The 14,170-nt window shown below is 42.8% G+C and overlaps 1 protein-coding gene across 1 annotated transcript in view; it reads right to left on the bottom strand.

Moving 5' to 3' along the window:
- oprd1b (opioid receptor, delta 1b) overlaps positions 1 to 13,761 on the bottom strand; it is a 33,040-nt gene extending 19,279 nt beyond the window's left edge. Inside the window, exon 1 of the mRNA XM_018754805.2 lies at positions 13,107 to 13,761. Coding sequence (XP_018610321.1) covers positions 13,107 to 13,345 — 239 coding nt within the window. The 5' untranslated portion in view covers positions 13,346 to 13,761. The remainder of the gene's footprint in view (positions 1 to 13,106) is intronic.
- Positions 13,762 to 14,170: the final 409 nt, after the last annotated feature.

The raw sequence follows: 14,170 nt of genomic DNA, 5'->3' as shown, positions 1-14,170 counted from the left end.
AGAAGCATGTCCCACCGCCACGTGATTTCCCCGCTGATTCCGCGTCGCGATCCGCTCTGAACAGCTGGAAGCCCTGCAGATGTAGCGCGCTGTCCGGGATGGCTTCATTCAGCCAGGTTTCCGTGAAGCACAGAGCAGCAGAGTTGAAAAAGTCCTTGTTTCTTTGGGACAGGAGGAAAAGTTCGTCCATTTTGTTGGGTAAGGAGCGGAGGTTCGCCAGATGGATACTAGGCAGCGCTGTTCTAAAGCCGCGCTTTCGGAGCTTGACAAGCGCGCCGGCTCGCTTTCCGCGCTTGCGCGTCTTGGAGCGCTTGGAGCGCTTGAGCAGCGCCGCTGCACCTCCGACTATAATGTCCAGCAAAACGTCAGAAAAGTCGAAAACCGGTAAAATGTCGGGTGGTGTGTACTGCCGAATGTTCAGCAGTTCTTCCCTGGTAAAACTGATTGTCGGAGTATAACTAAAGACAGGGCAAACTAACAAAAACAGTAAAACAACTGTGGAGCTCCACACCGAGGCGGCCATCCGCGGCGCCATCATGCGTAAAGAGAGAAGAGGGAGAAATAGAGGGCAGAAGAATAAACCAGATGTTCCCCATAGAACCATCCAAAGTGTACTCTCAGTGGCAGGGTAATAACATGAGAGCAGACCCAACAAGGTTGGAGACTGAGCAATACTGGAAAAATATATGGGAGAAGGAGGCATCACATAACAACAAAGCCCAGTGGCTAGTGGATCTAAGAGCAGACCACAGCAACCTCCCTGAACAGGATCCAGTAACCATCACAGTGGCAGACATCCAAGAAAGAGTCTTAAGTATGAAGAACTGGACAGCACCAGGCCCTGACATGATCCACACCTTCTGGCTAAAGAAGCTAACTGCACTCCATGAGTACCTGGCAACACAAATGAACCAACTAACAGGTTAACAGAAGGCCGGACAGTCCTGATCCTGAAGGACCCCCAGAAAGGAGTAGTCCCATCCAACTATCGCCCGATAACCTGCCTCTGCACAACATGGAAGCTGCTCTCAGGTATCATAGCGGCTAAGATGAACAGGCATATGGCTCAGAAAGGAATTGGTAGAAACACCAGAGGAGCAAAACACCAGCTACTGGTAGACAGAACAGTCACTCGAGACTGCAAGACCAGACAGACCAACCTGTGCACTGCCTGGATTGACTACAAGAAAGCCTATGACTTGATGCCTCACTCATGGATCCTGGAATGCTTAGAACTAACTCAACAGGACACTAAGAGCCTTCATCAGGAACTCGATGGGGCAGTAGAAACAACCCTAGAGGCAAACTCCAAGCAAATTGCGCAAGTCACCATCAAGTGTGGCATCTACCAAGGAGATGCATTGTCCCCACTGCTGTTCTGCATAGGCCTGAACCCCCTCAGCCAGATCATCACCAAGACTGGCTACGGATACCGACTACGGAATGGAGTAAACATCAGTCACCTCCTCTACATGGATGACATCAAGCTGTATGCCAAGAGTGAACGAGACATCGATTCCCTGATCCACACCACCAGGATCTACAGCAATGACATTGGAATGTTATTCGGACTGGATAAGTATAGCCAGATGGTAACAAAGAGAGGGAAGGTAGTCAGAACTTGAGGGGATTGTACTACCAGAAGGCAACATAGCAGATGTTGAGGACAGCTACAAGTACCTTGGAATCCCGCAGGCGCATGGGAATCATGAAGAGGCCGCAAGGAAAGCGGCAACCGCCAAATACCTGCAGAAAGTAAGGCAAGTCCTGAGAAGTCAGCTGAATGGGAAGAACAAGGTCCGGGCTATCAACACCTACGCCCTGCCGGTCATCAGATACCCCGCTGGCATAATAAGCTGGCCAAAAGAGGAGATAGAAGCCACTGACATCAAGACTAGGAAGCTCCTGACAATGCATGGAGGGTTTCACCTCAAATCCAGCACCCTGAGGCTGTACGCTAAGCGGAAAGAAGGAGGCCGAGGACTAGTTAGCGTCAGAGCCACTATCCAGGATGAAACAACAAAGATCCTTGACTACATCAGGAAGATGGCCCCAACTGATGAGATACTTAATGAATACCTCAGGCAGCAGAAACCCGAGAAGGAGGACGAGGAAGAACAGGAACCGTCATGGAAGGACAAACCCCTACACGGTATGTACCACCGGCAGATTGAAGAAGTGGCTGATATCGAAAAATCATACCAGTGGCTGGACAAAGCTGGACTGAAAGACAGCACAGAGGCACTAATCATAGCAGCACAGGAACAAGCTCTAAGTACAAGATCAATAGAGGCCGGGATCTACCACACCAGGCAGGACCCCCAGGTGCAGGCTGTGCAAAGATGCCCCTGATACAATCCAGCACATACCTGCAGGGTGTAAGATGCTAGCAGGCAAGGCATACATGGAACGCCGTAACCAAGTGGCTGGCATAGTGTACAGGAACATCTGTGCCGAGTATGGGCTGGAAGTCCCAAGATCAAAGTGGGATACACCCCCAAGGGTGGTCGAGAATGATCAAGCTAAGATCCTGTGGGACTTCCAGATCCAGACTGACAAACTGGTAATGGCTAACCAACCGGACATGGTAGTGGTGGACAAACAGAGGAAGAAAGCCGTAGTGATAGATGTCGCCATCCCAAGCGATGGTAACATCAGAAAGAAAGAACATGAGAAGCTTGAGAAATACCAAGGACTGAGAGAGGAGCTAGAAAAGATGTGGAAGGTGAAGGCAACAGTGGTCCCTGTGGTAATCGGAACACTTGGGGCTGTGACCCCTAAACTGGGAGAGTGGCTCCAGCAGATCCCGGGAACAACATCCGAGATCTCTGTCCAGAAGAGCGCGGTCCTAGGAACAGCTAAGATACTGCGCAGAAACCTCAAGCTCCCAGGCCTCTGGTAGACAACCCGAGCTTGAAGGAGTAAGACCGCCCGCAAAAAAGGGGGCGAGTGGGGATTTTTTTTTTTTTTATAACTATATGCAACAAAACTGAAAAGTGTCACTCGTTAAAAATATAAATGCTGTTAAAATGATATAAATGACCATATATAACAGTTTCAGTTGATTTGAATTTTATTTAATCTAATCAGTGTCCTGGCTTCTTTAGGTTGCTAGATCACTAAGTCAGCTGCCTGCAGTCTGTGCAGCTTCTCAGTTTCAGCCATGTGTCAGGTGGGTAGCCAACAAGCTTGGGACCTTCTCGTGAGTTCGCAAATGGCCTCCCTTCCTGCAGAGAGGCTTCAGTGCCAGTAGGCAATATTTATCCATTTTCCCTGGCAGAGGTTTTCCCTGCGACCAAAATGGTTATCTTTTATTGTGTGTTCCATTGCTGTAAAAACCTTTGAACGTCTGTCCTATGTTGGCACTATGAATGTCTGTCCTATATTAGAGCTTTCCCATTGCCTCACCCTGGAACTGCTGTCTTTTTGGAGCTCTGACAAGCAGACGGGAGCGATGTTTGTAAGAACATTGAGTTGTTCTGGGAACCATTAAAATGAAACACTACATGAAACAGCACCTTAGATGCAGGAGAAACAAATATCAGTCAAAGGAATAAGAGCAGTTGTGATTTCATTAATGGGAAAGAAAAAAATATGAATATCTTGTCCTGAAAATATTTTGCAAAGCTTCTTACAGCCAAGAAACTGTACAAATCTAAAACAACACATTGCTTAAATCACTCAGTTTGTGTACCTGAGAACACACACACACACAGACACACACACACACAAACACACGGCTGAAAATGCTTATCCCAAGTAGGGTCACGGCGAGCCGGAGCCTAACCTGACAGCGCAGGGCGTAAGGCAGGAGGGGGAGGGGACACACCCAGGATGGGATGCCAGTCTATCACAAGGCACCCCAAACAGGACTTGAACCTCAAACTCACCACAGAGCAGAACCTGGCCAAGCCCACTGCACCACCACGCCCCCCCACTGTAGAACAGTTGAGCAAAATTTAATATTTTCCTGTTGCTACAAATAAGCTGAATAAGTAAAGCAATTTCATTTATTTCTTTAGCAGACATTTCTCCCCAACGCAACTTCCAGTGAACTCATGGAGTGTTATCAGCCCACACACCTTATTCAACAAGGGGACTTACAATGCTAGATACACAACTTACAAATAGTTACTCATCCATACATAAGCAGAACACACACTATGGATAAACCTAAATAGCACGTCTTTGGACTGTGGGAGGAAACTCACACATACATGGAGAGAACATGCAAACTCCACACAGACTGAGCAGGGGTCAAACCTACGTCTTCTTGCACCGCCGAGGCACTGTGAGACAGCATAGCTACTCGCTGTGCCATCATACTGCCCCAATTCCAAACTCATTTAACAAAAAAATAAATGTACTAAATGTTTTTTTTTGGGATTAATTAAAAAAAAAGACTTAAGTGATTTTGATTCCCCCTGTTCAGTTGAATGAACATAGAAGAAATGAATTGAAATTTCTGTTAATTTTAAACATAAAAGCATTTGCTAAGCCTGAACAAGACTTTTAAACCACAATGGATCTCACAGATATCTAATAAAGCTGTATTTTTTTTCATTCTGTTGCTCCAGTTGCTTTAGTTACAGACTTTTAATAAACATTTCCATATTCCTTTGTTCATGCGCTGAGGAGTCCAGCATATTTCCCATTTTTAACCAATTGCTTTGTTCTTACTAAGTGAAGAGCTCTCTTTGTCTTGCAAGATTTTTCCAGGCACTTAGCCTTCATTTAAATTTATTGAAGGGTTTTTCTTTTTCTTTGAAATAAAGAATTTCATATCCATAATTATGATATTACATTCACAGATTGAACAGAAGAAATGCATAATGTTCTGGTTCATGAAAAATTAAACTAAATTCTGTGTTGAAGCAAAATGGAGATTTTTTGTTTGAGCATGTAAATTTGGAATCAGACTCCTTAAGCAGCTGTCATCTGGCAGTCTCAATGTTATGTACAACCTTCTCTCACAGTATGCAATTTTGAGCTTATGGATTTTGAAAATTAAATCAAGTATCATTCTCTGCTGCCTGTTCTGTAAAATAATGAGATCTGTTCTGCTACCATCTAATCTTACAGAACATCTTGGGGTTCTTACCATTTTCTAGATATATCTCTAACTTTAAAGGGTTAAATGCATTAATCAATGAACCACTGGTGGTCCAACTGTGGAAAATCTTTGGAAGCATCTAAGATGGCCTAAGAATCCCTGGTATGCTTGGCTTTCTCTCTGAGTGGGCCTGAATAATACCCTCACAACATTGAGAAAGCAGTAAAAATGCTTAACTCCTGGACAGCACCTCATTTTACCATGGCCAGTTCCAGTTGTAAAAGTTGACACCCTGTTTTATGACAGCAATTCCTGTTTGTATAAGAACTGGTTTAGGTAGAATGCATCACGACCCACAGGGATAATAACCCTATGGGCCAAAGGAAGCGCTAGTCAGTGCCACTAGCCCAAACCTATGCACCTGTCCACAATCTGGTGGTTAGCAGGGTACAAAAGGAGCAAGCGGCCATGGATAGATCACAGATTATTTATCAGCGATTCATTGTGCTCTCTTGACGATCGGTAGTTACCTGTTTCACAAGTTTTGGGATCTTATGGCAAAATCTCATGGCAATTTTTTGCTGTGAGCTGTGCTCCATGCTTTTAAATGAACCCTTAATAATAAGGCACCACATATTGTCCGTTACTTAAATACCTCTCGCAAATTTCATACCTTTAAAATGAATTTTCATCAAAGTTATAGGTAATGTAAGAATACTGCTCTCATTGAAATTATTTAGTAAGATGCAGATCTAAATGTTTTTTCTGTTCCTCTTTTTCTCTTTTATCACCATATAGCAAATGAGGAAACTGAATTCATGTATATATACATACATATATATATAAATATATATACATATGTATACCTGTTTCCCAAGTTTTATTCCATACGTGTTTATGTTCCGGTCCCGAGTCCTGTCTACTCCTGCCTTTTGTGCTCCAGTCCTGGTCCTATGTTCCAGTCCAGTATTTTGTCACACCTCCATGTCTGAGTCTTACTCACAGATTCAAGCTTCATTTTTAATCTTAAGAATACACTGTGTGTCTTTGTCCCGTGTTCATTGTTTCACCTCTGCACTGTACTTTACCATTTGCACTGTGCACTTTTAAATACACTCTGCACGTGGGGTCATTGTACTTTTCGTCCGTGTTCGGACGTTACAGCAACAAGCGTCCGTGTCGAACTTTTGTCCGGATGCTACAGAATGTTGATGTATGCAGTGAATTTCTAAAAGTATTGCTGAAAGGAGCTTGGTCTCCAGTTTGGTTTTGAGCTCTATCACACCATGACTCAACCACCAACACATCCATAGCACTCTCGAACCCTGTAGCACATCAGCACTACTCTAAGAATTCTGGCCTTGAAGGTATACTGGAGAACACAGTAGCTTTACTGCTCACTAGGAATTTCAGAGACATTTGATTTCATAGCCACGTCCAACTGCTTCAGCCCTTTCTGTCCGGCTCCAAACACATCACCCGCTGTGGCTCCAGCCAAAAACTGGAGGCGTGGATTGAGATGTGGAGCTGAAGAGACAGCAATGTGAAAAAAGAAGGCAATAAAGTCAACCTTTCAAGCATTGTCTACCACCTCTGCCACAAACACAGCAGTAAGTCTGGCCCAACTGGACTCAGGGGAGAGGGAGCTTAGCGAGGATGGAAGGAGTACTGCAAATATAAGGACTTACAGAGAGCTGTTTCTTGACCTACACACATATCAGGGGCATATAAATTTTCTCCTTGGTACAACAGCCCTGAATCAGTGCCACAGGTTAATAAAGTCTGTCTGCTTAAGCCCTCCCACACCACTCTAGCCATCACTACATGGTATTACATCACAAATGCATTGTTGGTCAAAAGTTTGAGTACACTTGGGCATCCTAGGCAATACTTGTATGCGACAAAGCAGAGAAAGGGCTCAAAGCAAGGCAACTGCAGGGTCCCTACATCTCTGGGAATTGCTGCAGAACAGCTGGGAATACATGAACGTGTGTGTATACATTAATTATAGCTTTTATACATTTATTTATTTAGCAGACGCTTTTCTCCAAAGCAACTTCCAAATGAACTCTATGCAGTTATCAGACCACACACCTTATTCACCAAGGTGACTTACACTGCTATACACTACTTACAATGGGTCACTCGTCTATACATCAGTGAAACACACTCTGTCACTCACACGCTATGGGGGAACCTGAACAGCATGTCTTTGGACTGTGGCAGGAAACCGGAGCACCCACTGGAAACCCACACAGACACAGGGAGAGCATGTAAAGTCTACCCAGACTGAGTGGGGATCAATCTCATGTCCTCTCGCACCATGCAGACACTGCAGCGCTATTCGCTGTGCCACCCTGCATCCAGCTAGATGCTAGTGAAAGTGATGGTAAAACAGTAGTTTCCTGTCTTGAATCTGAATTTATAATCATTTGTTCACCTAACAATAAATTCTCATTATGGTAATATCTGAACCCGTACCAAACCACTTATGTTTAAAATAGTCACACACATTTATTTAAACTCCTGGTCCAAAGCTCCTCTAAGAATAATATAATTTTTTTCAGAATGTAACAGAACAGAAAAAAAAACAATCAAAATGATGCTATATGAAAATGTATGCTGACAGCTCTCTAATGGTGATGTTGACATGTTTCGTAGCTGTTTCTCCAATTTGCTTTTGGACATTACAACCTTTTCCGATAAAGAACAGATCTCACAAACACAGGACTGAGGGCTCCTTTTGGAGAACTTCATTTGGTGTATGACTTTGAAGAGTTTTGTTAATCTCCACTAATGGAACAGCCAGTCTAAGCAGTGTACTCACTGACATACTTGTGTTGCCACTCATGTAATATTTCCCCAATTTTTATGAAATGTTGCTTTTTTCCTTTCCCAGCAGTAAAATAGAAGAGAACAGTGTGCTGCTTTCAGAAATCCAGAAGTACTCCAAAATTCAGAAATATTTCAAAAAGGTTTGACGGGCATCTTTTACTCTTTGCAATACTAATTATACTTATTTATATTTAGGGCTTTGCCAGATTTGTGCTCCTTGATTTCTTGAACTCTATGAAATCTATTTTAATTGGATTATTTAGTTGTATTATGTTTTATCTGAACAATTTACTTACATCAGGAGCAGTGATTAATCTATGGATGACCTCCAGTTTTAACTGTCATTTTTACTCTTCATATTATCCTTCCATATGTGGACACAAATATGAAAAGAACACTGTTTTAAAAGATTACAAATTTATTTCAAGGTGAAGTCACCAAAATACAGAATGCTCCATTCTGAATTATTTGTGTTGGCAATGAGTGTTCCAAAATGCAAGTAGGTAAAATCATGGAGATAAAACGTTCACCAGTCACCAGAGACCAAAGACGACAATTTCGTTGCTGTAAGAGCAACTCATGTCAGACTGACACACACTCCCTGTTTCATTTTGAGTTTTTCAGAAATCCACTATTTTCTCTGAGTTGTTTTTCAGTTTTCCTTCAGTGACTGGTTCTATTATTATATAATGCACCGAAAATCTCACCCCTCCATTTGTACTGCAAACTCTTAAAGCAATTACAAAGAAAGCAATTCAGCATCACAAGTCACTGTACCACAATTCATATTGGTGCTTAGTTTTGCCTTTTTTTAATCAAGTCAATGTGGTACATTCACTTTGCTTATTATTTTGAAAGGGTTAAGAAAAGACATTCAAAAACATAGAAAACTTTTAGCTGAGCCTTATTGTTACAGACTGAAGAAGAAATGAGCTATGGCAAATGTAACAGTAATCACAAGCATAAAAAGCTGTACTGAAAGCATGCCAGCATCAAAACAGCTTTTAATATTTTCTATGACAGATCAGTGTGTGGCTTGTATTAATTAGAAGCAGAAAAGTCTATGCCACTGCCATGCCTCATTCTAATGCTCTTATAACTGAGAAAGCACATCAGTATGTCTTTTACTAATTATGTATGTCTTTTATGTGGTTCTTGTTCATTAGTAGTTTATTTATTAATGGATTTTGAGCTTCTTAGGTAAGAGATAATTTTGTACCTCTCTGGGAAAACAGTGAACAGTGAAATTATTGTAAATCGCCATGTTTTCTGTGTTCTGGGTGGCTCTTTCTACACAATTTGTGTAGCCATAACACTAAGTCATAACAGGATAATACAGACATACCCTTTTAAAATCTGTTGTGGTTATAAAAACACAGAAAATGGTACATATTGATATATTTCAAAACTGCATTGCCCTCTGTAATAAAGCAGAGCTGTTAATGGATGCGTTAATGGATTTAAGTGGAATAACAAGATACCCTCTACACCTATTTCCTGAGAATGGCAGGCGGTTTCCACCAATTAGCCCAGATTCCATCTATTTATTACTTTGATCTCAGTGGGAGACCACTGCTGCTACCTAATGGCATTGCTAAGGGCCCAGTGTTTGCTTCCAGAACCACTTACAGACAAGTAATCACAGGGAATCACTGTAAAATAGAATTAAATCCAGCTGATTGAGGTTTAACATGTGTGTTTAACATCACAGAGGTGGAATTAAAGTATTGAGTTTGGCTGAGTCATTAACACCTGTGTCAGGTTGTTTGCATCACAGTTTACAGGAATAATTCATCCACAGCAATGCAGCATTGAGGTGTATTTTGCATGTATTTTTATTGCAGAGAACTGAACTGACCCCAGCAGAAACAGAAATGCATTTTCAGCACTCTGTTTTCCTGCTGGCTTTGCTCCATCGGTACAAACACTCATTCTGGCATATAAGGGCCAAGTGGGAAGTAAGCATGTGAGAGTGGCTAGCCAACACTCTAAACATGGAGGCACAGCAAAGGAGGGCTGCCTACCAGCTGAACGCACGCACGCACGCACGCACGCACGCACGCACGCACGCACGCACGCACGCACGCGGTGACTTGGAGAAAATGGAAATTCTTGCTGCAGCGTGCTCTGGCTCCATGAGTCTGTTTCTCCGACACACCCCCTCCAAGTTTCAGTCTTGCTTCACAGTCAGCTCCTGTTGATGTTTCGACCTTATCCCTGGCCCAAGTTGCCAAGAGTTACCTCTAAACTGTTTTTGCTCACCAGTGCAGTAAAAATGGCAGGGAGACACATCTAATATCCCAATATAATTCCAATATAATCCAAATATAATTATATTCCTTATCTACTGTCCACCTGGACTGTATTCCTCTTTTCTTGAGGAATTTAGTAACTTTATAACCGATTTAGTCATTACTCATGACAAAATTATCTTTATGGGTGATTTCAATACGCATATAGACATGTCGTCAGATACTCGCTAATAGTTTAATGTCTCTGTTAAACTCCATCAGTTTTACTCAAGTTGTTAATGGTCCTACTCATTCCCGTAACCATATGCTCGATCTTATCATAACCTATGGAACAGATATTCATCATGTAAATGTTATTCCTTTAGATGACACTATTCGCAATCACTACTTATTAACCTTTGATCTACACCTGCTGGTGCCATCTGACAACAGAAAAACCAAAATCGTGCGAGATATATTGATGAAAATACTACTGCTAAAATTATTGATTATATTAGAAGCTCTGCTTTTGGAATGAGGGCAGATATTGATCAAATGGCTTTTGAGTATAATTCAGTGGTAAATTTCATCTTAGATTGGATCAAAGATGAAGATGATGACTAACTGCCATGATGGACGAAACGTACCATGCTGGGCTGGGAATTCTAGCTACTATACAGTAACAATATAATTATTATTTGTAAACTGGCTTAGAATTGTTAATCTAGAATTCCCAGAGGGGTGGGCAACCACTGACTTGTTTTTCTTGCCTTATGCCTGTTTAAAATGGCTCTGTGCCACTGAATGAGAAGAGTACTCTATAAAAATAAATTGAATTGAATTGAATCCCTTATAAAGGGGGTGTGGTGGCGCAGTGGGTTGGACCACGGTCCTGCTCTCCGGTGGGTTTGGGGTTCGAGTCCCACTTGGGGTGCCTTGTGATGGACTGGAGTTCCATCCTGGGTGTGTCCCCTCCCCCTCCGGCCTTACGCCCTGTGTTGCCGGGTAGGCTCCGGTTCCCCGCGACCCCGTATGGGACAAGCGGTTCCGAAAATGTGTGTGTGTATGTATGTATGTATGTATGTATCTGTTATAGCCTGGAATGGAAGGGTTGTTGCCCATGGTATCCAGCAGTCCTTTGTTTCCTGGATAATACTGAGAAGATTCTGCCTTTAATGGGCTAAACTTATTAAAAAATAATCTCTGTCTCTGATCAAAATATTATTTTGAACACTAATATACTACTGATCACCCTTCCTGTCATATGAATCAATATGTCAATAATTTTATCAAATTTTTTTTTTTTCTCTAGGTAAGTTTTTTCTGACATAACCAGACCATGACTGAAGAATCTGGATTTTTCTTTGGGACAGGAAGTAATGAACGTGTTTGTAACATCTCAATGTTACCAGTGATGTAATTAAAAGTGGTATTATGGAAAGGCTATGCATGTGATATTAAAGGACATGCTTATGTGTGACTGTGTGTTACTGCCATGCCATTGTGGGATAACCTATGAGGACCACTTAGAAATTAGGACCTTGCTCCAGAATTAACAAAGCAAATCAGTAATTCAATGTATTCCATTCCTAGGATTGTTTCCAATAATGGTTTCAGCAGTATCTGTCTACTTGTGAAGAAGGTCAAGTGATTCTGCACCAATATTCAGATGATCTACTGCACAACAGTTTGCTGGAAACAGCAGCAGCTGCACATTGTTACTACAGTATTTGTTTCCAGTAGTTTTATTCTAAAGTAACAAGACCACAACTAAACACTGAATGTTTATGGGTACTGTGGACATTTCATGGAGCAGAGACACTGACTATAATGCACTGATCTTAGCGCCGATATCACTAAGCTGTAGCCAAAGTGGAGTCATGTCAAGAGCATGGACAGTGCTTATGACTCTGTAAAGGAAATTCATGAGATACCAGTATGGTAACTTTCCAGGTCCCTTAAGGAAACCTGTGTGGAAGATTTAAAAAACAGGATCCTACAAGAATGACACGTAAAAAATCAATACTTAAATATCCTATACCTGGTATCCATAATGGTTTGGTCACTCTTATGGAGGTCAGGTGCTTTTGCAGACTATGTACTGAAGGAAAGGTTGCTGAAAACAGCAGCTGCTGCACATTCACTGTTAGTGTTTGAGGGTGAAGAATCACCAAGCTGTATAAATGGGTATATCACTGCAAGCAGTTTAGCACTGTAGTCCAAGTAATTTGGAGAAAAGCATCAGCTAAATATACACACACACACACACACACACACACTTTCCGAACCACTTGTCCCATACAGGGTCACAGGGAACCGGAGCCTACCCAGCAACGCAGGGCGTAAGACCGGAGGGGGAGGGAACACACCCAGGACAGGACACCAGTCCGTCACAAGGCACCCCAAGCAGGACTTGAACCCCAGACCCACCGGAGAGCAGAACCCGGTCCAACCCACTGCGCCACCACGCCCCCCTCTAAATACATACCCGTAAATGTAAATGCAAGAAACAGTTGCTTCACTGCAAAGAAAGAAATAGGAGTGGAGGCATCTCAAAATGTCCAAAAAGCCAATTTGCTCCCCTCCCCCACCTTAACCAAAGGTAGAATACACTTACCCTATATTGTTCCAGTAAAAATAAATAAATAAATAAAGAAATATTGTTCTAGTGTTCTTCCCCCCAACATCTTAGCAACGGTTATGACACTAAAACAAACCACTCGTGACCAAACATCCTTGAAGTAGTGCTTCTTGCATTCCACTTGTACTACCAGTACTTATGGTTATGATTACTTTTTACTATTATTATTGACCTTGAATTCAGGGGTTAAGCATTATTTAAGTTCCAAATGCCGATTGGTATCACTTTTCTACTGCTTGGTTTGCAGAGACCAGCGCTGGTGGAGCTGTTTCAGCTCTTCCTTAGTTTACGTATATGAGATTAAAGCTCTACAGATAGACAGGTGCAAAAAAGCCAGTGGTCCTACCTCACCACCCCGTACATGACCAGTATGTTTCCCAGTAGCCCCACCACGCAGATCACCGAGTATAGAGCCGTTACTGAGATGGCAATAATGATGCCTGTGGCGCTCCTCGCCGTGCTCTGCTCCGTGTAGTTGCTCCCGTTGGACATGTTGCTCTGGGCGTCCTCATCATGGAAAGTCACATTGAGAGGGATGACTGAATAATAGAACTCCGCCGTGGAAACCGTGGATGGCTCCATCATGGCTTGCCTAGCCACCACGACGCGCGCTCACAGAAGAAGACGGGAGGAAAAGAACACCTGCAGTGCAGAGGGGTCCGCGCGCGATGCTGGTCGCACTAGGTCCGCGACCCAACGTTCCAGTCAATCTGGAGGGGTGCAAGGGAAGGGTGAAGAAAAGGGAAGAGAGACAGGGATGGTGGAGGAGGAGAGTAACGTTTGGTCTCTCACTGACTGTGTGTCCTCGGCACGGAGTGTTTTTTGTTGAGGAGGGCTGCGAGGCGAAATGAAGTCAAACAATCCGAGCTGTTTCGAGGAGAGTGCCGCAGATGGTGTGAGGAGTGTTCACAATCCGACTAGTGAAACCGACGTAAAACACTCCGGTTAGTGATGAACGCCTCGATGAAGTTTCTCCAGCCCTCCGAACGGATCTGCTGTGAAAACCCACAGCCCACTGACGTCAAAGCCGCGCAGTTGGTTGAAAAAAATATGAATGCCAGTCACATGATGGGAGAGAAAAACAATTAAACTTTCACTCAGTCGGGTGAAAATGAACAAAATAAGATTAAATGTTAAGGTTGCCGGCTGTCCGTCAGGACAAACGAACCGTGTCTCCGAAACACCCCCTTTATTTTTTCATATAGGTTCGCCTTTGGTACTAAAGAATGTTACGTCATTTCGTCACCAGCGTTCGATACCTGTGTTATTGAGAAACGCTATGATTCCATCATACCAATAAATTAGTAATTTCAATGTACAATAAATCTACAACTTTATTGGAGATTTATTGTACATTGAAATCCAAATTTTTAAAGTAAGGACAGGATAAGCTGGATAAGACGTACGTCA

Source organism: Scleropages formosus, chromosome 8 (assembly GCF_900964775.1).
Source record: "Scleropages formosus chromosome 8, fSclFor1.1, whole genome shotgun sequence".
In the NCBI taxonomy this organism is placed as follows: domain Eukaryota; kingdom Metazoa; phylum Chordata; class Actinopteri; order Osteoglossiformes; family Osteoglossidae; genus Scleropages; species Scleropages formosus.
This window is presented reverse-complemented; position numbering and strand designations above follow the sequence as displayed.